We start from the raw sequence: 25,712 nt of genomic DNA, 5'->3' as shown, positions 1-25,712 counted from the left end.
AAAAATCTACAGATTTCCAAGCAAGAAGGCTTTCATCTCACAGGCTTTAGGAGATGATATTACTTCATATGTTTTAAAAGTTAACATAACTGGGTGACTTTCAATTTTGTGTTTATGACAGTAGCAACATTGTCCTGGAGGTGCATTTAATTAACTGAAAAAAATTCAGCTAGGAAAAGTTCTATGACTCTGCTAATAAGGAAGAAAATGATTGATGTGGGATTACCCTCTGTATGCTGTGAATACCATTGGTTACTAAAGAAACTGTCTCAGGCCTGCACAGGGCAGAATATAGGTAGGTGGGGAAAACTAAACTGAATGCTGAGAGAAAAAAAGGCTGAGTTACGAGAAGCCATGTAGCCCCTCTGGAGACATACGCTGGAACTTTACCTGGTAAGCCACAGCCTCGAGGCGATAATGGAGATGGGTTAATTTAAGATATTAGTTAGCCAGAAATACTCTTAATCTATTGGCCAAACAGTATCATAAATAATATAGTTTCTGTGTGATTATTGCAGGACTGGGCACAATAGAAACCTCCTTACAACAAATGATACAAAAGTATTAAAACTAAAAAGTGTAATGAGGTAAAATCTTTGCCAGAAAACACACTTGCCATCCTCTGCCTGTGCTTAACAACAGAAGCTTTGAAAGAAAGCAAAAGAAAACAGAAAGAAAAAAATACAAAACACAAAAGTATGTGTAAGTGTGAACACTCCCTCTCACTAGCTTATATTCTTTTACTTTAAAGGTTTCTTTATCCCCATTTCTTCCTTTTATAAAACATGAGTTAATAATATGTACTTTAGCAGGTTATTTTAAAAAGTGGCCTCAAGGACTCTGCCCTAAAGTGCATGGTATAAACGGCCTTATTGGTGCGATGTTTGCCATTGTTGTGCTTACTGTTATTAGGCTATAACTCCTTAACTTGCTGTTGCCCCTGACGAAAATTCCTCACTTACAGTGTCTACCCCACTGTGCAGAGCAGAATGTGCATAAGCTGAATACAGGATACTTAGAGCCTTACTGACCTTCTGCACAACGAAGATAAATTCCATAATGAAAAAAAATCCCATTCCATTATTTTACCTCCTTTTAAAACCTAGTCTCCATCAACTTTTACCAAAAAAAAAAGTTACCTTGTACATGAAAAATATGAAACAACAAAGAAGAAAAATAAACACCTTTGAGTATAAACATTTAGATGTCAAAATCACTGTGACAGAAAAACATCAGAAAGTTGCTAGTCAATGAGATCCAACAGGTTCCCCACCACTGCTTTTCATGTCTCCAGAGCTTGATGACAGGGCCCTATTGCTAGAGACAACATAGACTTGAGTCATAAGACATGAAGAAAATGAACAGACAATAACCTGGCAGCTTCATCCCTACTAGCTAGCTTTCACAGTGCTCAAACATGCTACGTACACACCAACCTGGAAAAAAGAAACCAGTGGTCTCACGCATTGCATGCTACAATAACACGGACTGAGAAGATAAGCCCACTGGTATAATAATAAATGTTATAGGAGTAATCATCTAGTTTCTGATTTGATTTGAGGCCTGCTCCACAATATGAAATTCATGTCTGGTACAGTTAAGTGGGCCAAAAAAACCATGGCTGGCTAGGCCATGAGCCCTAGGGGAGAACCTAATCTATTATTCTGCCAAATGATCACAGCAATAAACCATTCCCCAATTTCTTATTTCTATTCCCACAAGTGCATCTCTCAACTCCCATCAGAAAAGCTTCTTTTTGCAATAGATGGTGAGTAATACATAAACCTTTAACTGGTCAGCTCTGAGAGAATAAGAAACTGTAGCATGATCCACTCTGGTACAGCCTTCTCCCCAAGGCTCAGATATCATTAATGGAGAATGTAGGGCAGGCTGTAGGGCAGAAGGCTGTAGGGCAGAAGGAATGGATGTTCACAATAGAACAATACTTGCTAGACCTGGCAAGGCTGCTGCACACATGAACTCACACTGGCTGTGATGACATGTCGGAGACCTGTGCAAGAACAAGTCAGCCAAAATTCCAACATGGATGGAGTAGGGGCTCAAAATGTCCTACTCCTAGCCGGGAATCTGTTGGCTTGTGATGGCTGCTGGAGGACAAAGAGTCAGTTTTCTTCAGTGATGTGGGCCAAGAAACTACCCAGTTTCTACTAGGTATCCCTATACCCGTGCATATACTGGTAGCACTAAGTGGACTCGGTGAATTTAAAAAACATATTACATGATGTTGGGAGGGAAAAGAGGTGGGGCAGCTAGGGAAGGAATTGAAGCAGAGGAATAAGAGGATACTTTCGATCAAAACACACAGGTGCATGTATGAAATTCTCAATAAAATTATTTTTAAACCCTATAAATGTGTTGGAATGACGGCTTAGCAGTTAAGAATGCTGATCTTCCAGATGACCTAGCCTCAATATCCCAGCACCCCTATGACAGCTCACAAATATCTCTAACTCCAGTTCCTAGGGATTGGACGTATTCTTCTGGCCTCTGTAGGCAATGCATGCATGTGATGCACAGACATACATGAAGACAAAACACCCATACACATAAAATAAAAATAAAGGTTAAAATATTTTAAAACCCTGACCAGACATGATGACACATGCCTTTAATCCCTGCACTCAGGAGACAGAGGCAGGAAGATCTCTGTGAGTTTGAGACCTGCCTGATCAATATAGTGAGTTCCAGGACACCCTGTCTTAAACAGCAAATATGTAAAACTCTATTTTAAAAAAGCATCCAAAATATGTCTTTGTGTAGTAGTGTCTGAGATTATATTATTCCATTGAGGTTCTATTTAATGCTTCCTTTACTCTGAAAGACTTTAATTCAACTTCTGAAAACCCAGTTCTCAAAATGAATGAGTTTCATAACTTCCAAGTTGAGAGAAATTTGCATTAAACCCAAAACTTTCAAAGTCTTTTAAATAGATTTAATCCTGCAGCTTTTTAGATAACCTATATATTCCTGTGAATTTGGTAATGATGAATATTTCTTTCCTAGTTTTTGTTTGGGCCAGCAAAACTTTTCCAAAATCTAAAGTCCAATTATAAACCAAATAGGATATTTTCTAAGCTGAACAGGATATTTTCATAATGTGAAGCAAACTTTCCCCATGTATTTAGGTAACTAAAGCAGCCTCTTAGATGACCCAGTTAACTTTCACAGAAAACACAAAGTAATTAAGAGTTCTTCACATTTCCATCTCTCTTCTTTTTTATGTGGTCTGGATTTAGAATGGGCTTAGTTACCATGTTGTCATTGATGTTCAAAAGCTGAATTAGAGAAGGAGCTACAGAGTGCCCACTTTTGGCCTTGGTTTCTTTATGGAAGGGACCACAGAGCAGGAAACCACTACATTCTAACAGTTAATCATTCTTGGTTTCTAATCTTTCATTATTTCTCTCAAATATTTGACTATTTCGTTAAAAAACAAAACAAAACACTGTGTCATGGGTCTGTGAAAATCCAACATGGAAGGCTTTCACACGGAGCAGAGAGGGTGACACTGCTTCCTTGCAGGTAACAGCTATCTGCAACAGTGGGCTCCATCCCACGGAAATAATTAGTTCTGAATCTTTGGTCCCTCTGATATGTAAAAGCGGTTGAGTCCCATACTTGAACATGAGACATTAGTGGGTTTATGAAGCCTTCATGCATTTGGTGTTCTTACCCTGAAACAGATAACAGATGTTACTTTTTTTCAAAATTCAAGGTGTATATTCAGCAAGAATTTTTAGTAAAGATAATCTTCCAATTTCATCCCAAACAAGATCTAAATCTTCTAAACCATGGCACACAGTTGACCACAGCCTCACGTTCTTCAAGATGCCAGAAACAGTCCTCATAACGACATCCTAGATTTGGCTCCATGAAAGGTGTAGGTGTATTTGGGTTGATGCTGGTAAACTTTAAATATTAACTGTGTTACTGGAGGATAGATTTGATCATGTTCTAAGACTTTAGAAATCAGGAGCAGTATGGAAATTGTATTCTCCTAAAGCAGATTTGGAAGACAGGGAAAAGATACAGAAGGAATGCCCTGCCAGAAACTACCCATAATACCGCTTAATAGTGGCCATCGCCAGATAGGAAAAACAGCAATTCAAAGGGTCAAGGTGGGGGAAAATGTAAATACATGAATCCCCAATCAATCAGTGAGTGGAACCCAACTCCAGTTAGGTAGCTATAGGTTAACTCAGAAATAAAGGGTGTCACTATTGCACCATTGGGGATTCCTTGTGAGGCCAGTCATTGCGGGGAGGAGCTGTTATAGGCAGCTAAGTAGGACTAACAAGTGCTTTTTTCCCTCATCAGACACTATAAGAGCCAGTCAATTCCAAGTCAGTTCCATCTAACTTCCTTAAAGTCCTGTATCTGAAGTATGTAACTTCAGTAGGGTTCTTAACTTCAAGTTCTGGAAGGCAACAAACAATAATGGCAATAGCTTATATGATTTGGGGGACTCTCCTGGACACCGACAACCTGAAGAGAAGTTTCCTGTTCTCGGCACTGAGGTTCTTATCGAATAGTCTGTGGCTCTTAGAAGGAGGATCATCATCCCATGTGGCATAGCTACACGACACACACATGCATGGGCACACATACACACACATACATGTGCCACACACACACATACAAGGAGTTGGAGCATGAAGACGGGGTGGGAATGATATAAATATTGTACTCATTTATGAAATTCTCAAAAATAATTAAAAATGTGAATGCATTCTATGACGAAAAGGAGGAACTAGGTGAATCCAGTATAAAGTAGCTGATTTTTATCAACAGAATTGGCCCAAGCGGTTTCTATTATTTAAGAGGAAAGCATGCTACTACCCCCTGGTTAACTTCCTGATTAGGGCCTTTCCTATGTCCACAAATAAGAAGGAATACCCAAATAAATTTTACAGGCATGTTTCTAACTAAAAGGAAAATGGGTGTCCAAATGTCAGTTTGAAAACCACAATCCAAAGTCTCACTACACCATCCACCTCTCTTCCCTCTGACCAGGCTGTCAGGCGAAGACTTGCCCTTGGGGGCCTTTGAAAACCGCAGGCACACAAGAAGATGCCAATCCTGAATGGTTGACATGGCTCCCGGAAATGCTGCGACCATCAGTCACTGCAGCCTCACGTGAACCCTGTCAAGGTGGAGAAGTCCTCAGCCCAAATCCCAGGGTTACTGATCTCATGACTGTCCATCTGTGTGCAAGAACAAGGCCTACAAATATGAAGTCAGTCAAGAAGAAAAGACAGATACTTCTAGGAGAATGGATCTGTCGGCATCTAATTTTATTTCAGTTAAGTCACATTTAATGAAAGAGGTATCAAGAATATAGACTGTGGGGGGTGAAGAGATGGCTCAGTGGTTAAGAGCATTGCCTGCTCTTCCAAAGGTCCTGAGTTCAATTCCCAGCAACCACATGGTGGCTCACAACCATCTGTAATGAGGTCTGGTGCCCTCTTCTGGCCTGCAGGCATACAGACAGAAAGAACATTGTATACATAATAAATAAATAAATAAATATTTTTAAAAAAAGAATATAGACTGTGACAACCACAGCTGGACAAGCAAGGTACTGAACGTATGTAACCATCATCTCCTGGGGAGTGGCCCAAAACAAGCCTACAAATCCTGCAGCCAATCACATACTAGTTTCACTTCAGGCTGGCTATCATTGTCTTTTCTCAATTCTATCTGAGTTCATTGGCTTTGAAAGGCAGGATACTAGCTGATGCTTAATATATTCAGACTGTAAAATGAACATTAAGCTATAAGCGAGAGTCTTCAAACATTTTCTTGCCGACACTTAATGCCTTTTGTAATTACCTGTGAGCTACCCGCCATTACCGCGGCCATGAAGGTTTCTTCCTCTTTCTCAAATAACCGTCTAAAACTGAAGAAGCATTTTAGGATCTTAGGGAGTACCAAAATAGGCCACAGGTTATCTAAGTTTGTTTTAAATCATAATAATTACAACACATAGAAAATAGAACAGAGAAAAGCATAGCTATACACAATATGATTCAGCCATTCCTTTAAAACAAACCACAACTCGACAAGCTTTGTTCTTCTGATCTCCTGAAGTGGCTACTAAAATAGGAACACTGTATACTAGAGATAGGTAAGGGCTACATCCTGACCACTGCTCATAAGACAAAGAACTCTGCCCTCCTTCTCCACATGGTCAAAGACAAAAGATACTTGTTAAAAACCAACGAAGAAGCACATTTTCATTAATAACATTGAAATACCTAGATTTACATGTACAAGTCCCTAAAAAAGAAATTTGTAAAGCCTAGAAAATTATAAATAGTTACAAAGTAAAAAGCTGAGAATAGCTAAAATAACGTCACCAATCCATCAAAAAACAATATATTATTAAAATGACTTTGTCTTTCAGGAACTCTGAACTAACAAAAAGAAGCTGAACCAAACTCTTGTGAGGATAATGGCACATAAATCACTTGCTATAATGGATGTTTCTACCTCACAATGCAACCATGTCCATTGTGCCAGAGATAATGGAACTCTCTCAAAGTTACTGCATTGTTACCAAGCAACAAGAAATAAAATGTCAAGATTAGCACTTTATTTAACATATCTTTATCATCAATGAATCTCATTTTTAGTCTGCTGTTCTCCACGCAAATGGTCATGAGGTTAAGACTTATATTTAGTAATCTACAAGTCACTAAAAAAGAAAAGAATTAATCCCAGCACTCAAGAGGCAGAGACAGGCGGATCTCTGTGAGTTTGAGGCCAGCCTGATCTACAGAGCGAGTTCCAGGAGTGTCCCTAAAGCTACAGAGAAACTCTGTTCGAAAAAAAAAAAAAGAAAGAAAGAAAGGGAGGGAGGGAGGGAGGGAGGGAGGGAGGGAGAAAGGAAGGAAGGAAGGAAGGAAGGAAGAAAGGAAGGAAGGAAGGAAGGAAGGAAGGAAGGAAGGAAGGAAGGGAGGGAAAGACGGAACTAGCAGGTATTCACCAAGTCTGTAATCTACATTTATTAATGTTATAGCAATTTTATTATTGAGGTTATTTTACCATTAGATAAGTAGAATATGTCTTCACTAAATACATCTCCATTAGTCTCCATTTTTTTTAAACCAAGCCAATATGTCATGAGAATTCAAGGAAATGAACAGTCTTTAAATACTTCAATACCCTAAAACAGGTCATTTAGTGCAATTATGTTGGATATTAGCAGACTTTCTGTCAAAGTATTTTAAACCTGGCCAAACTTGAAGCACAGAATTTATAGATACTTCTTCTAGAGAGGTTTCATAAAGGAAAATGAAAATAAAGCATAAGTAACTGAAAAATTATGAAGAAAATAAATGTGAGTTGAAGACATTATATAATTTAATGGGTCTAAAAGCAAAGTAAACTATATGCATGAAAGTAACATATACTTTCATATATGTTATGATATGACATATGAATATAACTCATATAACATATGAATTATAACATATGAATGTTACTTCAGTTAACATATGAAGTAAACTATATCCATCATTCCCACATCCATGCCAAAGGAACCAAGATGTCAATGACATTCTGTCTCAGATCGAAGGTTCTCATGGTTGAATGACAGAAAAGAGTCTTTTCCCTCCTCTTGTCATAGCAAACATCTCTCTCTGGCTTTCCTCTTTGTGCTTGTTCAACACTATCAGATCAAAAACGGTGGGTCCAAAAGACTAGGATATATTATTTCAGTTCTTTGCTTTTTTTTTTCTTTCTTTTGTTTTTGAAACAGGGTCTTACTGAGTCATCCAGGCTAGCCCCGAACTCATTGTGTTGCCCAGTCTGGCCCCAAACTTGCAATCCTTCTATGAGCATCTCTTGAGTGCTAGGATTACCATTGTGCACCACTATGTGGTAGGGTGGGCTGGTTCTTCATCGGCCTCATTGTTCTCACTGACTAACTGAGACAGGGAGCTCTACTGGGTTAATGCTTAAAGTGTACTGAAGGGCATTCACACACTGAACGTCAAGGTTGGCATTTCAGCCAAGTTCTCACAAATACTGTGTCTCCACATGCCAGTCAGAGATGTTTGTGTACATGACTTCTGTACAGATATGAGCAATTATTGCCTGTGTGTAGCATGAATATTTGGAACTGGATCTATCTAGAAAAATTCCTCAACACAGTTAAAAGCATTTGCCCTATGGGGATAGCAGCTTTATTTTGCTGTTGTCATTCAGTTTATGCCATTTTTGCCCTTTTATGGTCCACAGTCTGAATCCCATTGCGTTTGTAATCCTGCATCAAGACCTTAGTAATCTCCAGATCTCAAATAAAAGACATCTAGATGGAGAGATGGCTCAGCAGTCAAGAATAAGGGCTCCTCTTCTAGAGGACATGGGTCCAAAGCCCAGCACCCACATGGCAGCTTACAGCTATCTGTAACTCCAGTTCCAGGGGACCAGATTCCTTCTTGATCTCACACGGTGCCAGGTACACAAGTAGTAAACAGATAAATATACATACAGCCAAAACATTCATACACATAAAATTAATAATAAATAAATAAAAAGAAAATTGAGAGGAAAGGAAATATGTTTGTCCCAGAGGCATTTCCATTTTTCTCTAGAACAGTCAGGAACGTGGTCAGTCTTCAAACACTGATACATGAATTGGTGTGCTCTATGAAGATCACAAATCCACACCATTCACTCAAGTCATTAAGCCACCTGGTTAAAAGCCACCATGTTCCCACATTCTATCAGAAAGAGAAATACGAACCAGTTTGCTCGCTTCTGTTAAGACAGTAATATCAAGTTCCCTAAATGGAGCAAGGAGTTACAACACCTAAGTTACGAACACACACACCACACACACATACAGCACAAGCCAACGACACTGACACACACACACACACACACAGGCACACATATACACACAGAGTACAGGCTACTCATACTGACACACATACACACACCAAGATGTTCCTGTCTTGAAATTACATCCGTCCTCATCTTGGTCTCACTGTAAGGCTGAACTATTATTCTGCTGTCTGTTATTACAGCAAAGGACTGGTCTGTGTCCATTACAGACAAAAGTAATATGTCCATTCATCATTTTAGAGACTGGAAGTCAAGACCAGGTAGCCCCATCACTACAGCCTCTGCTAAGGGTTCCCAAACTCAATGAACATAGAGAGAAAGCAAGATGGCAGCCTTGAGCAATCCACATTCTAGAGACTAATTCACTCCATAAGACTTGTGTTAATCCCTCTTAAGGGAAATGCCCCCATTACTACCTAATCTCCTTTCCACTAATCCCCAAATCTTAAAGGTTCCATGAGTTCTTAGTATTGTCATAATGAGGACCAGCTTCCCATGGGGTGGGGGAGGGGGCTAATCACAGCCAAACTGTAAGAAGGTTGAATAATTTCATGGGAACTGTTATAAAATATCCTAAAATTAAAAATCACATTTCACCTAGCTCTGAAGAAGATACCACCACTACCCTCTCATGAAAGCTACGCTCACATAGGGTTTTCTCTACCGGCATGCCCAGAAGACAAGAGCATCTGCAGCCTCATTCTACAAACGCACCCCATAGCTCCGTGCACGTTACTCCTCCCATGCCCCCCACACACAAAAAGCTGCCCCTCCGTTAACTGAAAATTTAACTTCCTTGGTTTTCTTGAGTTATTTGCTAAGGGATCATCACAACAAGGCTTTTCACTAAACACCTTGATTACGAATTTTGTTTCTTTCCTTAACATTTCATACTCCTTTTCTCATTAGTATTTAACATTATTATATTATATGCGCTCCATCTCACTCATTTACTCTACCTACTGACCATCTGGATCAGAATGAAGGTTCCCCGAGGGTAGAGCGCTCTCTCTCTCTCTCTCTCTCTCTCTCTCTCTCTCTCTCTCTCTCTCTTTCTCTCTCGTGTTCACTGGTGAATTTGCAGCACCCTGGGACGTGCCAGCAGCGCCATCAGAGAACTTGTGTTAAGACATCACTGAATCATACCTAGTACATGTTTCAAGGTAAAATGGGTGACACATGGAAGGGGCAGGAAGATGATGGACAGTTACTGCAGCTGTATTAGGCGCAGGAGGGTTCACTACTCGCTCTGCTTAGTCACATACGTTCAGAGCCCTTCGTGAAAAGACACATCTTAAACATACCTCTGCAATGCTGTTTCTATTGCAATCTTCACCATTCCGTAGTCCCCACCCAGGCACAACACATGGTGGATGGCAGATGTCCCCCTAATCTTTGCCTCAAGTCCTCAAGTCACCCTGTTAAGAAGAGATGGCTTTGCCTGCCACTGATACGGAACATGAAGTCACTGTTTCCACAGCTTTGCTCTTGCAGATGTAACAAAAGAAACCTCGTGTTTTCATTTTGTAAAACAGATTTTTACATCACCTTATGACACAGATTTTTAAAAGGGGGGGCGCTAAAAACACGTAGTTATCATGACAGTGGTTGGAGGGGAGGAGCAGGCTCTTATCTTCAAATAGATAACTCATAAATCTTCAATTTTTGTATGCCAAACAGGTGGCTTATCTGTATTTCTGTGGATCTATTATCTTGTTATGCAAATCTTTTCTTCATATTCAGTTACGTCAATATATCATAATATAAATACTAGGTAATAGAAATGAGTTTAAGTTATGAAAATAAATATAGTTATTGAAACTAAAACTCAAAATTAATCAAAATAGTTGAAAGGGGATCATACAAATCTTTGTTTTATAAAATCAACCTCAGCACAGCCTTATGGTAATGACACACATACACGAGCCAACACACACACACACCACACACACATACAGCACAAGCCAATGACACTGACACACACACACACACAGGCACACATATACACACAGAGTATAGGCTACTCACACTGACACACATACACACCCCAAAAACAGAAAAATAAAATAAAGACCAGAAACAGCCAGGTTATTTCAGTCACAGGCAGCACTGGCAGCCTTCCGTAGCTGAGTCAGATGATCTTTTGTGACGACATGCGCATGCAGGCTGCATTATCAACGGTCCCCGAAGTGAAGCACTCTCAGCTCTCCCCCAGATTTATGTTAAGCATGCTATGCACACAGGAGATGGGGAGAAGGTGTCATAGGGGGCTGGAAGGCCGACAGAGCCCGCCTGGGAGACTGGACAGCCCCCGCTGCTCCTCATCACACACACACAGTGCGACGCCCAGGAGTCGCTCCGGGCTGGTTTTACTCATCAACCTGTGAAGATCATCAGGGAAGACTTCGCCCACTCCGAGAAAGTCCAGAAATAACAGTCTGGGCTAAAAAGAGAAACATCTCTCTGGCTTGTGTGCCAACATACGTACCCACTTCTACTGTTTCTCTCAAATAATCACCCAGTTCCTTCACAGGGGCAGACAAACACAAGCAGAGCTGATGGGGCTACAGCTTCATAGGGAGACACTCAAATGGCTGCCCCCTTTCAGAAAGCTACGTGTGATGATATTCACACTCATCACTGTTCACCCCTTTGTTTTTATATGTCATAAGTTTATATAGAATGCATCAGAAAGAGAAAACATCCCCAAACGAAACACTGTTATTTTTACATGGTAAAAATAATTAATATCAAAGGTGATTTGATTTTCTCTTCTTTTTCATATACATGTTGGTTTATTTCTTGGTATAAAACATTTATCGTAAATAAACTGTTCCATAATTGAACAACATGTGTTGTGCACAATTTACAGAATGCAAACACTTGGTAGATGGAGGCAGGAAGGTCATGTGTTCGAAGATGGCTTGCTCTGGCAGCCTGCAGAATGGGAAAAGATCTTCACCAAACCCACATCAGACAATGCACTGATCTCCAAAATATACAAAGAACTCAAGAAATTGATCATCAAAAGAATAAACAATCCAATTTTAAAAAAAGTGGGGTACAGACCTAAACAGAGGAATTTAAAATGACTGAAAGATCCTTAAAGAAATGCTCAGCCGGGCAGTGGTGGCGCACGCCTTTAATCCCAGCACTTGGGAGGCAGAGGCAGGTGGATCTCTGTGAGTTCGAGGCCAGCCTGGTCTACAAGAGCTAGTTCCAGGACAGGCATCAAAAACTACAGAGAAACCCTGTCTCAAAAATCAAAATGCTCAACAACATCCTTAGCCATCAGAGAGTCAAAAACATGCAAATCAAAACATGCAAAAAATGCAAATCAAAACAACTCTGAGACTCCTGCGCAGACCACTGAAGAGGCAGCATGCAACTTGCCCAGCTGAGAAAGGTATGGAGCTATTATGGCTAACATAGATGAGAATAATGGGTTAATATAAGTTATAAGAGTTAACAAGAAGCCTGACCTAATGGGCCAATCAGTTTATAACCTTAAAAAAAAAAAAACTCTGAGATTCTATCTTATACCTGTAAGAATGGCCAAGATCAAAAACACTTATGACAACTTATGCTGGAGAGGTTGTGGGGTAAACGGAACACTTCTGCATTGCTGGTGGGAGTGCAAACTGGTACAGCCCCTTTGGATGTCAGTGTGGCGATTTCTCAGAAAATTAGGAAACAACCTTCCTCAAGACCTGCAATACCACTTTGGGTATATATCCAAAGGATGCTCAATCGTGCCACAAGTACATGTGCTCAACTATGTTCATAGCAGCATTGTTTGTGATAGCCAGAACCTGGAAACAATCTAAATGCCCCTCAACTAAAGAATGGGTAAGGAAAATGTGGTACATTTACACAGTGGAGTACTAAACAGCAGAAAAAAATGGCACCCATTTTTGCAGGAAAATGGATGGAGCTAAAAAACATTATTTTCAGTGAATTTTCAGACACAGAAAGACCATTTTCACATGTACTAACTCATAGGTGGTTTTTAAACATAAAGCAAAGAAAACCAGCCTACAAACCACAATTCCAGAGAACTTAGACAACAAAATGAAGACACTAAGAGAGACTTACATAGATCTAATCTACATGGGAAGTAGAAAGTAGAAAAAGACAAGATCTCCTGAGTAAATTGGGAGCATGGGGACCTGGGGGGAGGGTTGAAGTGGGGAGGAAGGGACAGGGAAGGGAGCAGAGAAAAATATAGTGCTCAATAAAAATCAATAAAAAAAGAAATACATGTTGCTGAAAAGAATCAGATTATAAAATATAAAAATTAAAAGAAAATTCTACCCAAGATAATGCCAGTTTCTTGTAGAAGTGAGGGAAATCCAGCGTTAAGCTATTCGCTGTGTGAAGCTATGCGGTAGGCCTTTGTGCTGGCTGGTTTCTGTCAACTTGACACAAGCCTAGGCATAAACCCATATCTAGGAAAAGGGGATCGTTTTTTTAAAAGCATTATTATTATTTCAAGCATACGGGTGGTTATGCCTATATATGTATGTACCATATACGTTCTTAGTACCTGGAAACTAGAAGAAGGCATTAGATAACCTAGAAGTGGAGTTACAGACCACTGTGTGTCATCATGTGGCTCCTGAGAATCGAACCCTGATCCTCTGGAAGAGCAGTCAATGCTCTTAACTCCAGGACCTAAAGAGGGAATGCTGGGCAAATCTGTGGAGTATTTAACATCATTAATGATTCACTGAGGGCCCATCTTGGACAAATGGTCCTGAGTTGTATAAGGAAACAAGCTGAGCAAACCATGGGGAGAGCAAGCCAATAAACATTATCTCTCCATGGCCGTGTTTCAGCTCCTGCCTCCGGGTTTCTACCTCAGGTTCCTGTCCTGACTTCCCTGGACGACAGGCTACAAGCCATGAGATCAAATAAGCCCTCTGTCATCCCCAAGTTGCCTTTGGTCATGGTGTTTAGTCACAGTATGAAAAGGTCTAACTTCACTGATGCTACAGACGTGTGCCACAGTCTTGTCATTAAGATGATTCAATAAGATCCACACACAACGGCCACATTATCCGTTTCTGAGTGCACACAATAGAGCAAAACCACTGAAAAGTAAAACTGGGTAGGAAATGACCCATCCCCATCACTTGGGGAAACACTGGGCTTCGCTTTCTCTGAGAAAGTGTTCCTGAAGTGTCACCGTGAAGTGACACCTTAGCCAACGGTGGATTCCAAATGTCACATAAACGATGTCACACAACATGACCATCAGGTGGAAAATTAGGAACATATATTCATATTTCCACGTCCCAAATTAGGTTCCCACAACATCCTCCCTAAGGAAGACTATGCCAAACTCCTATTAAGAGTTGGTTCAAGATGAATCTCAAAGCCACGCTGAGAATCATTTAAGTCTCCTTTGGAGTTCACATATATATACCCCAAAATGACAGGCAGGTGGTATAAGCAACTATTTCTATCCCAAATCCTTAAGTCTAAAAAGTCTCTGTAATGGTCCAAGCCTCTTTCAAATGCTACGATGCACAAAGATGTCAGTCAATGCCGGGATTCAACTGCTCTGAGTGAACTTATTACAGTAGTTATTTGTACGGCACTCCGCGTTAAAGAATTCCAATCATCAAACTCAGTAAGTCAATCAATCCAAGTGGTGTGACTTCCTACTTTACCGGAATGCCATGTACAGTCGTGCACCATATATGACTGACTACATGTGGAACATGGTGGTCCCATAAGATCATATAACTAAGTGATATTGTACTTACCTTGTTATAAATATTTCCATGATATTTGTAATGCAGCAAAATTATTTCTCAATGTATTTCTCAGACAATTTCTTGTTATTCAGCAGTATGACATGACTGTCTATCAATGCATCTTAGATTTTCATCTTATTTTGTTCAAAGACCAAACAATTTTTATAAGCCAAGTATATTTCCAAAGACAACACATCACTCTAGTGAGCACAGCTGACGAGAAAGTTGTCAACATAACTAAATTATATAAAGAGCATCTCTCCATATCTAAGACAAAACAAAATAACACTCCTTGTTTGTCTCCCTGAAAACTAACACCAAAAATAAAATGAAATGAAATGAAAAGTTGACAGCATGAATTCACAAGCCTCTTTTCTTACCTCCACCACCGTGGTTCCGGCAGCTTTGCACATGGGCAAATTGAAGTTCCTTGCGCTCTTCCTATATCAGACAAGGAGAGAGGAGGGAGAAAGATCAAAGACAGACTCCTCTCTTTCAACTTGAAAATGCAGACTAAAGGAGTTTCTGCCAAGAATCTATGCACCTAAGAGTGCATGACTTACAACCACCTTGAAACTTAAAAGCTCTCGTGGCCATTTCATTCCATTTATATGGCTTTGAGAGTAGGTGGAAGGAAAGGCTATTTTTCATGTTCAATCAATAGCTTTTACACAGAAAAATAAAACGGGTAGTCGCAGATATCTGAAATTAAAATCTCCTAATCTTTTAACCAAGATTAAACTTTGCTGCCATAGTTAAATATTCCACTGAGAAACTTTTAAAAAGTAGAAAGAGTTAGGGATGCAGCTTGGGGATGAAGCACTTCCTCGGTGTGCACCGGGTCCTGGGGCTCCACTCCATTACCACAACAGAATGCTTCACAGGAGAGGGTACAGTCTTTCCTACTAAATAAGGAGAAGCTTCCACTAGATGACAGCATATGAACACTCACAGCGCTGTGAGTCCACCTAACAATCGCTCGGGAGAACAATGGTGTGATGTATGGACCAGCTGTCCTAGTGACTACAAGTGAGATTTGTATTCTGGGAGTCTAGACTGCTTGACCACTGGGCTGAGAGATTTCATTATGGACCACCACTCAGTGACCATCAGTACCTACGCACGGTCGGAGCTTACAGGCCCAAGGAAAGTCTTCAGAAACCACAGGCAGGCATCAGAGCATAGGAAGAAATTCTACAAATACTTGAGGTAACTGATATTTGCTATAATACTTCATTCATCTCATTTACAGGGCAACAGAACTTTACAAACATCACACCGATGGTCAGAGAATGCAGGCAGCGCATTAGTTTGCCTAGGATTTCCAAATTTAGTTGCATGTCAAATGCCTACTACTCGGGAAATCAGAATGTTAATATCACATTAATTCCTTCAGAAATAAATTTCAAAAAAATGCAAGTGCTACAGAGAATCTGACTGTGATTAAGGCCAAACCACATTTGTTAAGAATAACACTGTTTAAAAGAACCCTTCATTAAAGCAGCAAATAACAAAATGATGAGGGAGAAAATGATTTCTATAACTAAACAGGTCATGTTGCTCACCTCTCATACATAGCCAAAGTGGCCCAACTTCCAAACACAACTATCTAACCTACAGATCCAAGGCACTAAATACTTATCATTACTTAGAGCTTAACATGCAGAGGTTCATCGAAAGACAGGAAGAGCACGGAGGCCTGTGGCCACCCAGATAGTGCAAACAGGAAGAGCTCGGCATCTGTGAAGACCATTAGCTCTTCAGATGGAACATTTAGAGGCTTTCCCGGGAGACATTAGCCCCACAAGAAAGGAACTCACCTAAACTATTATTAGCAATTTCCCCCAGAATATCAGAGCAATTTTGACATTTTCAAGACACTGTATAAAAAATAGCAATATTAAAACAAAAAAAAAATACATGTTGGCTGCTGTCATGTTTGCCAAGAAAATAACTACTCTTGGCAATGAAAATATAGATAGAAGAAAACAATTATATGTACCTGTGTACAAGAGTACACAAACCCATTTCTTTTCTTTTAATTTATTAGATTTTTTTCAAAAGTACCAATCCAAGTTCCCACTCCCTTCCCCTCCTTCCATTCTCTCCACACCCCCATTCACTAATCCATTTCTTTTTAATGGGGTCTCACATATCCCAAGCTAGCTTCAAACTCCTTACGGAGTGAGAATGACTTTGAACTTCTGTTGGGCCTTCCTCCACCCTCCACGTGCTGGGAATGTAATACCATAGAATGCAATACCATAGGCTCGAGGCAAGCACTCTATCAACTCAGTTACATCCTGGCCCTGGATCTAATTACTTAGCGAGCCATCGGCCAACAGGAACAGACAAGTACAAATACAGCATATCGTCAGGGCCACTGGGACTACGTGCATTTCCGGACCCAAGGGCATTCACGGGTGTGCATGAATGACTGTAAGCCATTTAAAAATGGTCAGAAAGCAACTCACTGCGGTATTCACTTGTGCTGCCATAACTTAGAAAGCACAGAGCTGTTGACACCCATTACATTAGCATTGTTTAAATGCTGAGGATGCACCACAGGGCCCTAGGCAGGCACACCACCTGAGGTATAACTTCCTTTTTACCCAAGACAGGAGGTGAGGTGTTTTGTTTTTTAGCTACCACAGTACCTGAAAATCACGTTTCCTGCCCGGTCCGCTTTCCAGGCCTTCACCAAAGCAAAATCTCCTGTGATTGCTTCCTCCAGAATGAAGTGCTGCCCATTAAACTCCCTCACCTGCGGGAAGCAAGACTCGCGGTCAGACATTTGGGCAGGACTCACACGATCATACTATGTGCTGTGCTCTGAAGAGGCACACTCTGGGAGCCTAGCGAGGGATGCTTTCTCAGAATAGCCCAGGGAGGCTTCAGGAAGAGAATGCTGTGCACAGGTCCCACAACACATGTGAGTTTAGTACATCTGAGGAACTAAGACCCCTACAAGTCTAAATGCTAAAGTGTGTCAATATCCATTTGACTATGTGCCTTGGTGATATTGGGGACATAGAATACAGCCCCTCTTCTCTTCTATCCCTCTCCCCAAATAAAAATGTGTACGTTACACAAAATGGCTTCTCTATTGCTTCTTATTAATCTGTGATCTGTAATTACTGTTGACAGAGTCAATGATTACAGAAAAAGTAAATTAATGTGAAAAGAACTGGCATTCTCCCATTTGCATGGGCATGATGCAGGCTTCCTTCTATTAACATCTTCGTGGATTTTCTTCACATAAAATTTCTGTATGGTTTTTGCGTTTACTCATAGGACCTTCTTGCTTCTTTTGCTTTTATAAATGTTGGTTTTAATTTATTGTACATCTTCAGTCATTACTGATACAACACAAGGCTTTTAAATTTGTTTTAAACGTTTACGGTCTTTTGAGAGAGAGCACAAAACAAAACTCTCCTTTGCCAATATGTTCTTCCTATCTTTTCCCCTTGGAGATTCGTCTCTGGGAATTAAACAGAAAATTGAAACAATCCCATTGAGGGCTGGATCCCTCTCAGACAAGTGCAGCCTTGGGAAAGCAGAACTCTAACTGCATTCCCACTGCGCCCTCTAGTGGACAATGAGCTGGATGCGTTTTCTAGAAGGTTCCAACACAAAGGTAGGGTTCAGTTACTTTCTGCTTTGTTTTGTCGGGGAAGAGATGCTGAGACCTGACCCTGAGGTTTCATGCACATACCATGCACTCTGTCATTGAGCAACGTTCCAAAGTTTTTTCTGGGTGTGTGTGTGGGGGGGGGGGGTTACTTATTTATTTTGATTTTTCGAGACAGGGTTTCTGTGTAACCCTGGTTGTCCTGGATCTTGCTTTGTTGACCAGGTTGGCTGACCCTGAATTTTCAGATCCATCTGCCTCTGCCTCCCTAGTGCTGGGATTAAAGGCGTGTGCCCCCATAACCAGCTCCAACCTTGATTTTAAAGAGTTTCAAACAGATTGTTCTTAAAGAAAAGCTTCTCCAAAGATATCCCAGTTTCTTGCTAGAAAATATGAGCTAGAAAACTGCTGGTGAAGACTATACTACTATGAAATTAGATGAGATTAGTTGTGCAACAACATACAAAGTTATTTTAAAGGCTTGGGTCTTTCAAAAGTCATCACCGTGAACATCAATGACAAGGCAAGTAGTGGCACACGCCTGTAATCCCAGCACTGGAGGCAGAGACAAGAAGGACTTCGGGGAGATCAAGAGAAGCCTGGCCTACAGAGCATCAAAAATTCCCAAACAAAGCTTTCCCAAAAGAAAGCAAACAGAAAACCCACCAGTGATGATGGCTGAGACGTAGAAAACGCTACTATTTTCTAAATATGTTTTCTAGTGTTGCCTGTCTTAAACCTCAAAGGGGGAAGCAACAAGCGTTACCAAGATTACTAGTGTGCTCGCTTCAAACGGTGCAGGTGGCCTCTGCTTATCTTTAGGATCTTTGGAATTCATTCCCAGCAGATTTCCCAAGGATCTCCATTTCTGCACACTAGTCCTTAGCCTTCCTTCGACCCAGCTGCTCCCTCTTTATCTTTCAAATCACCAGGCTCCCCTAGGTTTCCTCTGGGCTCCCTTCTCACTTTCCACTGTAGCACTTCTTCTACTGCCTGTCTATTAACTGTTAAAGAGGATCCTCTGCTTGCAAAGTGGCCCAGGACTGTGTGTCTGGTCCTAAGGGTTTGGATGCCCACATATCATGCCTCCTGTCCTGTATTTCCTACCAAAGTCACCAAGCAAGTCACCAAGTCCTCTTGAGACTCCTGAACATCTTAAGGACTTCTCCTCCCTAACAGACAGAGCTCTCTGCTTGTCCCATGCCTTACGCATCTCAATAAGAGCAATCTTGGTTCCAGTCCTCTATGTCATATGCTGTGGCTCCATCACCAACATCTGACCTGATTCTAATCAGTTTGCACAAACTCCACTTTACCACCTCATGTCAGCCAGTGCCTGTTCCCACCAGGATCAATGCATGGCCACCCACCCTCTAACGTGGGCCCCTACAAAACCATAAAACTTACCGCCCATGGTTAGACTGATCTTTATAAGATGTAACTTAGAACATATCACACTCACACTTAAATTCTCTATTAACTTCTTATCATACTGAGAAAACTCTAGGCTTGTGAGCAGACATGAGGCACACTAGAGCCAGAGGACAGGGACTGGGGGAGGCAGGGATGGAGGGCGAGACAGAGAGATTGCATTTTACAGGAAATTACAAAGGTACTAGATTCATGCACTGTGGAGGCCCAAAAATGTGAGCCTGTTTCCTCCTTGCCTGAAGGTCAGAGAGTTTCAGCTTGTTGAAAGCTGTTGCCATTCCACCCTGAGCAAAGGTCAGAGAGTTGGAACTTACCTCTATTCCTTCAAGGTTATTGTCTGTTTCTACCTCAAACAAAGGTCCCACCTAGGTTTAGACCAGAGAGTTCTGTTCTTGCAAGGTTATTGTCAGCAGGTGTGGCTAATAGCCAGACCTTGTATTTCAGGAATAGAGAAGTAGATATGTTTCTACTGCAAACAAAAGTCTAAGGATTCAACTAAGCCTTCAGTTCCCTTAAGGAGTTAACATTGGATTCCAACGAGGGAGTGGTTTGCCTACAGAATGTTTTGGTCTAGGGTGTGTGCATGACTTGTTTCGTTCTAGCAACAGAATGTTTAACTATGGTCATAGCCATACTGGTATGAACTGGTATGTTCATTTCCTTGTGACACGTTAATGCAGTTTTTTTTTTAATCTCACTCCTACCTTTTGGGGTCGGGGTATTTTAAGCAAATGGAAATGTTTAATTTCCATTGCGGTACTCACTGGAACTCCCTCCCGACACTATCCTATATTTTCTGTTTTTTTATTTTCGCTCACGTCTTCGTACTCCTTACTAACTTTTCTAATCCCTAAGCCCTACCCTGGTAAGTGGTATTTTTATCGAAGCTGGTCTCAACAATGCACCAGGCAAAAATGAAAAGTCAGAAAAGAGTCTAGCCATATTCTCTTGGGTAGGTTAAATAAAGTCACACTTTCTAACAAGCTATCAAAATGTTAACTCAATTTTTCAGGGTACTTTTATTATATACTCCTAAACTTCATTTTCATTAAGTTCCTGGTTATCAAGAAACTTTTTATCTAATTAGGCAGTGGAAAAGCAAGACAAAATATAGAAAATACTCAAATAAAAGCTTGAATGAATACAGGTCACTCCCAGGAAAGGGGCAGGGTTCCAGATGGTCAGACAGTAAGGAGCAAAGTTGTCAAACACTTGTCTCCCCAGAACAGCAACAGAACCAGCAGAACCAGCAGCACTATACTACCAATACTGGTGGGACATCCCTTCGCTGACTAGTTCACCTCCATAGGGATGCTGCCCAGCATTGCTGCAACCGCTGCTAGCTGCTATCTTCCTTCAGTCACAAGGACAATGAGAATGGAAAGACATTTTTAAGTTCAGAATAACATATTGGCCTGTGTCAAGTTGGAAGCGTAGACCCCAGTCCTTAGCATCTATCCTAGCCCCCGGGCCTGAGAGTTGTATTGGTCTGGACTTCAAATCTCTGCATGCCAGGTCCTGATCCCTCCCTGGAGGGTCAGAACCACTCCCACAAGGCACTTAAATGAACTCCCAAAAGAGGAACACGTGGTCTCTTTTCCTTCCTCCTGGTGGTTGCATTTAAGGCCTCCCGGTTCCCCCTCAGGGCCACCCAAGAGCGCAGGAATCCCATTAAATCTGAATATTTCTTAATTTGGCTTGTTTTGATTTGGCTTGATTGGGAATTTGCATTGGCAGAGAGCTCGCGTTAGGAAAAATTCCTAACAGCCTGTATATGGCTTTTTTAAAAATTACTTCAAATCTAACTATGTCAAACACTCTATCTAGAGGTCTACCTACTGTTGTCTAATATGAGAAAAGTTGCTCACCCTAAAGTAACCCCTCCTAACCCACAGTTTAAAAAGCACAGGTCAGTGGAAAGTGACAAGCTTAGCTATGGCTAAGATGCAAAATGTGAAAGCGATTGTTTGAACTCTCTACTCCGTTCTGTAATTACAACTGCAACCTCTTCTGTAAGATTTCCTTTGTTACTGTATTTTCCTTCTGTCGTTTTAGGAAGAACCTGGGCAAAGAGATTAACACAATACACGGTAAACAACTTCCGTGGGTTTTGGTTTTTGTTTTGTTTTTAGTGGAAGCATAATCATCCATGGTAAATGTTCTTCCTTTTGTTAAAATCTTTCAGAAAATCAGTTAACTAACCCTAATTACAGTAGAATGTATAGTGATTATGGCTTCTTTTATTCTAATTTATTCTAATTTCCCTCTGTGATTTTTAAGTATGAACAGATACCCAGATTTAGCTACAAGTCTCACCTTTTTGAAAATGAACGACTGTTCATCCTATTGAGGGCACCATCAAATGAGTCCACACAATCTCACGAGGAAAGTGGTCTCACAGAGTCACGTGCGTGAGGAATGTCTTACCTCTCGTGGCTTGCTGGCAAGGGCAACACTGCCATCTTTGTTGTATTTTATGGGTGATCCTCCTTCTTGTACCAGGGTCCCATATCCCGTGCTGGTGTAGAAGGCAGGGACTCCGGCCCCGCCCGCACGGATCCTCTCTGCAAGCGTGCCCTAGGAATAAGCAATGAATATCTATGAAAACTCCACAAAGTGCAGTTGGGACTGGGAATACAGACACTGTTAGATGTGGCTCCCATCTTCAAGAGGCTCGCCATCCTGCAAAGTGTGTATCAATGTATGTGCTTAGAGATCTCCAAGCTGAGGCATCAATTAAAGACAATAATCATTCCATTCTTCATCCACATTCAAATATAACTGTTCATTTGTCTAGTCATGCTGTCAGTTTCTAGACTCTACCCTCACTGGTCTCTTGACACCACACCATGCCTTCCTGTCTGCCTGCTGCTGCACATTCTCCATCACGGCGGGCATGGACTCTGACCCTCTGCAACCATGCATCCCAAGTTAATCATTTTCTACCCTCTGCAACCATGCATCCCAAGTTAAACATTTTCTTTCTCTAAGTTGCCTTGGCCCTAGTGTTTTGTCACAGCAACAGAAAAGTAACTGAGAGACCACAGGAGCCTAACGACCTGAGTTCAAACCCACAGTGGAAGAAGAGAAACAACTCTTGAAAGTGACTGCTGACTTCCATTGGTACATCATGACATGCACATGCCTATACAACATGTGCAAAGATACACACACATAATAATAGCAATAATAATAAAAATAATAATAAATGCATATATATTTAAAATTTTGTAAAAAACTAGTTTTTTACAATGTCAAGTTTGGTTTCACCGTAGAAACAGGTATAGGTGAAGGTTGTCTGTGTCTGTCTCTTTCTGATGGGCTCCTTTGTCTCTCACAGAGACAGATGATTTCAAACTGTGATTTCCTAGGTTTCTCCTATCCCCAGCTGACTTTCCACCCAGGAAGCCTGGGACACTAATTCTGGCCTGAAATGTTTCTCTACTTCCTCTCTCTCATACGAAACCACTTCTGGGGTGCTGCCGTGCTTACTAGACAGCCAATTAGCTAATCAGAGGTCAGAATCGACATAGCTGTCAATGACATTGTTTCCATTATCCTAACCTGAGAACTCTATACTACCTGGGGCCTTTAAATGTTTACCAAACAGATAGTGAGCTATCTGAATACTTGGGATGCTCTGAAGAGAAGGGGAACATGAGCCACATAAAGTTCCTCAGCTAATTGGTCTCTGTTCTACCTAACAGACAAGTGACCCTACTTTGCACTGTATTTTAAGGCAACGACATCCAAAAAATTAAATCATTAAAACAGACATAGGGCTGAAGAGATGGCTCAGAGGTTAAGAGCTCCAACTGCTCTTCCAGAAGTCCTGAGTCCAATCCCCAGCAACCACAAGGTGGCTCACAACCATCTGTAAAGAGATTTGGTGCCCTGTTCTGGCCTGCAGTCATACAGACAGAACACTGTGTACATAATAAATAAATAAATCTTTTTTAAAAGAATCATAATAACACCCCTCATTTTAAAAACTTTTTGTTCACCCTTCCCAAACACTCTTCTCCATTTCTCTGCCCAATGGCCAAAAACCTAAAAGGAGAATATTGATGAAGACAAGAGTCCCTTGGGAACAGCTGCCCTACCCAAAAGGAGCGCCAGTCCCTGCCACTTCAGCAGCGCTCCTCCCATCAAGGAGCAAAGGAAGATGGGAGAGAAAAGGTGCGCCACTTAGTTGAGGAAAGAAACACTAAACTTCTTTTAGTTTAAGCATTAAGGATGTTCCTCTCCATGTATGTGGCCTCTGACAAAATAGAGATAATGCATAAAAGAAAAGACTCATTTTCAATAACTACACAGCCTCAATGATACGGTGCCTTGACTAACAAAGGTTGCATGGGATGGCTCGGACTCTGTGTCCCTTAAATATTGAAGTTGAAACACTAACCTTCAATGTGGCAGGAGTAGAAGGGGATACTAAGATGGAAATAACCCGTAAATACAGGCCTGCTCTAGGAGGATCATTGTTGTTATAAGAAAAGACACCAGGGAGCTCACTTTGCTCATCCCCGTGCCCCAGAGGGCAAAGCAAGACATCAGCCATCAGAAGGCGGGAAAAGACTCCCTAGGAATTGGACTGGCTGTCTCCTGATCTTGGACTTTCCAGCTGTTTTAACTGCGGAAAACAAGTTTCTGTGATGTGAGCTACACAGTCTATGGGGGGATTTTAGTTTGTTATTTTTTATAGAAACCCAAGGAAACTAGAAATGTATATACTTGCTCATCCGCAAAACTTGAAATAAAAGCTGAGTCATAACAAACCCAGCGCAGCACGTGAACAGGCAGAGATGCCAGTACTGTGGGTAACCGAGTGGGACCAAGACGCTGTGGAGCCGTCAGAGAGAACAGTCCCCGATGCATATCTTCTCTAGACTAGCACGGACCCGATCATTTTCTTTTCTACAATTTGGCTGCATTCCATCCTTATCAACTTGGCAAAGTTCTGAAGCAGCATTACCTTGGGGCAGAATGGTGCGCTCAGTTGCAGAGCAAAGGCAGTGTGTGTCAAAGCGGAGCACCGACACCCTGGGCGTGTAGAGCCTTGCTCTGCCCAAAGGTCTGCGAAAGCTGCCTTGGATGGATTAGGAGAAGTGGAAACCAGGTACAGACTTGCTGCACAAACTGTACAAAGGGCTGGCTCTGCCACATATCAGTCCCCCAAGTCCCCGGGCTCCGAGCCCAGCACTTCCTCTAGGAAGCAGGCTCACCCTCCAACCGACTTTACTCTCCTTATCTGACCACTCAGAAATCTCCAACACTGAGATTCATTAAAACTGGCGTTTAAGACAAGCTCATTTCTGTAAGTCCTTCTGTTTGCTTCTGACACAATGTACACTGTAGTATCATATTAAAAATTTTATCCAGCAGCGTGGATATTTTCTACTTCGCGATACCTAACCTTCCATAGTCACAGGAAGGAGTCCTCTAGAATCAACAGGAGTCACCCAAAGACAGGTCCCTTGGTTTGACGAAATAGCATCTCTCTGTCCGGAACAACAACAAAACTTTAAGCAGGAAGAAAGGAACTTTTCCATAAACTGGCACTGACGGGCACTGAGAAACAAAAGCTGAGGCATTTCCTCACCTGAGGGGTCAGCTCCACTTCTAATTCGCCCGATAAGTACTGTCGCTCAAATTCTGCATTTTCTCCCACGTAGGACGAGATCATGCGTTTTATCTGCTTGGATCGAAGTAAAAGGCCCAGGCCAAAGTTGTCCACCCTAAACAGAAAGGGAGTTGGCAATCATGAGACCACCTACAGAATACTGTTAGTACACTTTTTGTTTTTTGTTTTGTTTTTCAAAGATGTGAAACTTCAATAATTTGGAGGGAAAACAATCTCTTCTTCTATAGAATTCTGCTCCCATTTTCCTTCTATTTCTGACCACTCCAAGAACTTAGGAGGTGGCTTGTCTTTTCTTGTTTTACAGGTTGAGAAAGTAAAGCTTAAAAGGCTGACATGAATCCCAGCATTCGGCAGGCAGAGGCAGGCGGAG

General features: G+C 41.3%; 1 protein-coding gene across 1 annotated transcript in view; it reads right to left on the bottom strand.

Annotated features, from left to right (window-relative positions):
- Oxct1 (3-oxoacid CoA-transferase 1) overlaps positions 1-25,712 on the bottom strand; it is a 121,450-nt gene that overhangs the window by 75,212 nt on the left and 20,526 nt on the right. Inside the window, exons 4-7 of the mRNA XM_048428499.3 lie at positions 25,301-25,436; positions 22,126-22,275; positions 17,294-17,400; positions 15,017-15,077 (exon numbers count right to left, since the gene is read on the bottom strand). Coding sequence (XP_048284456.1) covers positions 15,017-15,077; positions 17,294-17,400; positions 22,126-22,275; positions 25,301-25,436 — 454 coding nt within the window. The remainder of the gene's footprint in view (positions 1-15,016; positions 15,078-17,293; positions 17,401-22,125; positions 22,276-25,300; positions 25,437-25,712) is intronic.

This window comes from Myodes glareolus, chromosome 15, assembly GCF_982192425.1.
Source record: "Myodes glareolus chromosome 15, mMyoGla1.1, whole genome shotgun sequence".
Taxonomy (NCBI): domain Eukaryota; kingdom Metazoa; phylum Chordata; class Mammalia; order Rodentia; family Cricetidae; genus Myodes; species Myodes glareolus.
Note: the sequence above shows the minus strand (reverse complement) of the source record. Positions and strands in the feature narration are given on the sequence as shown.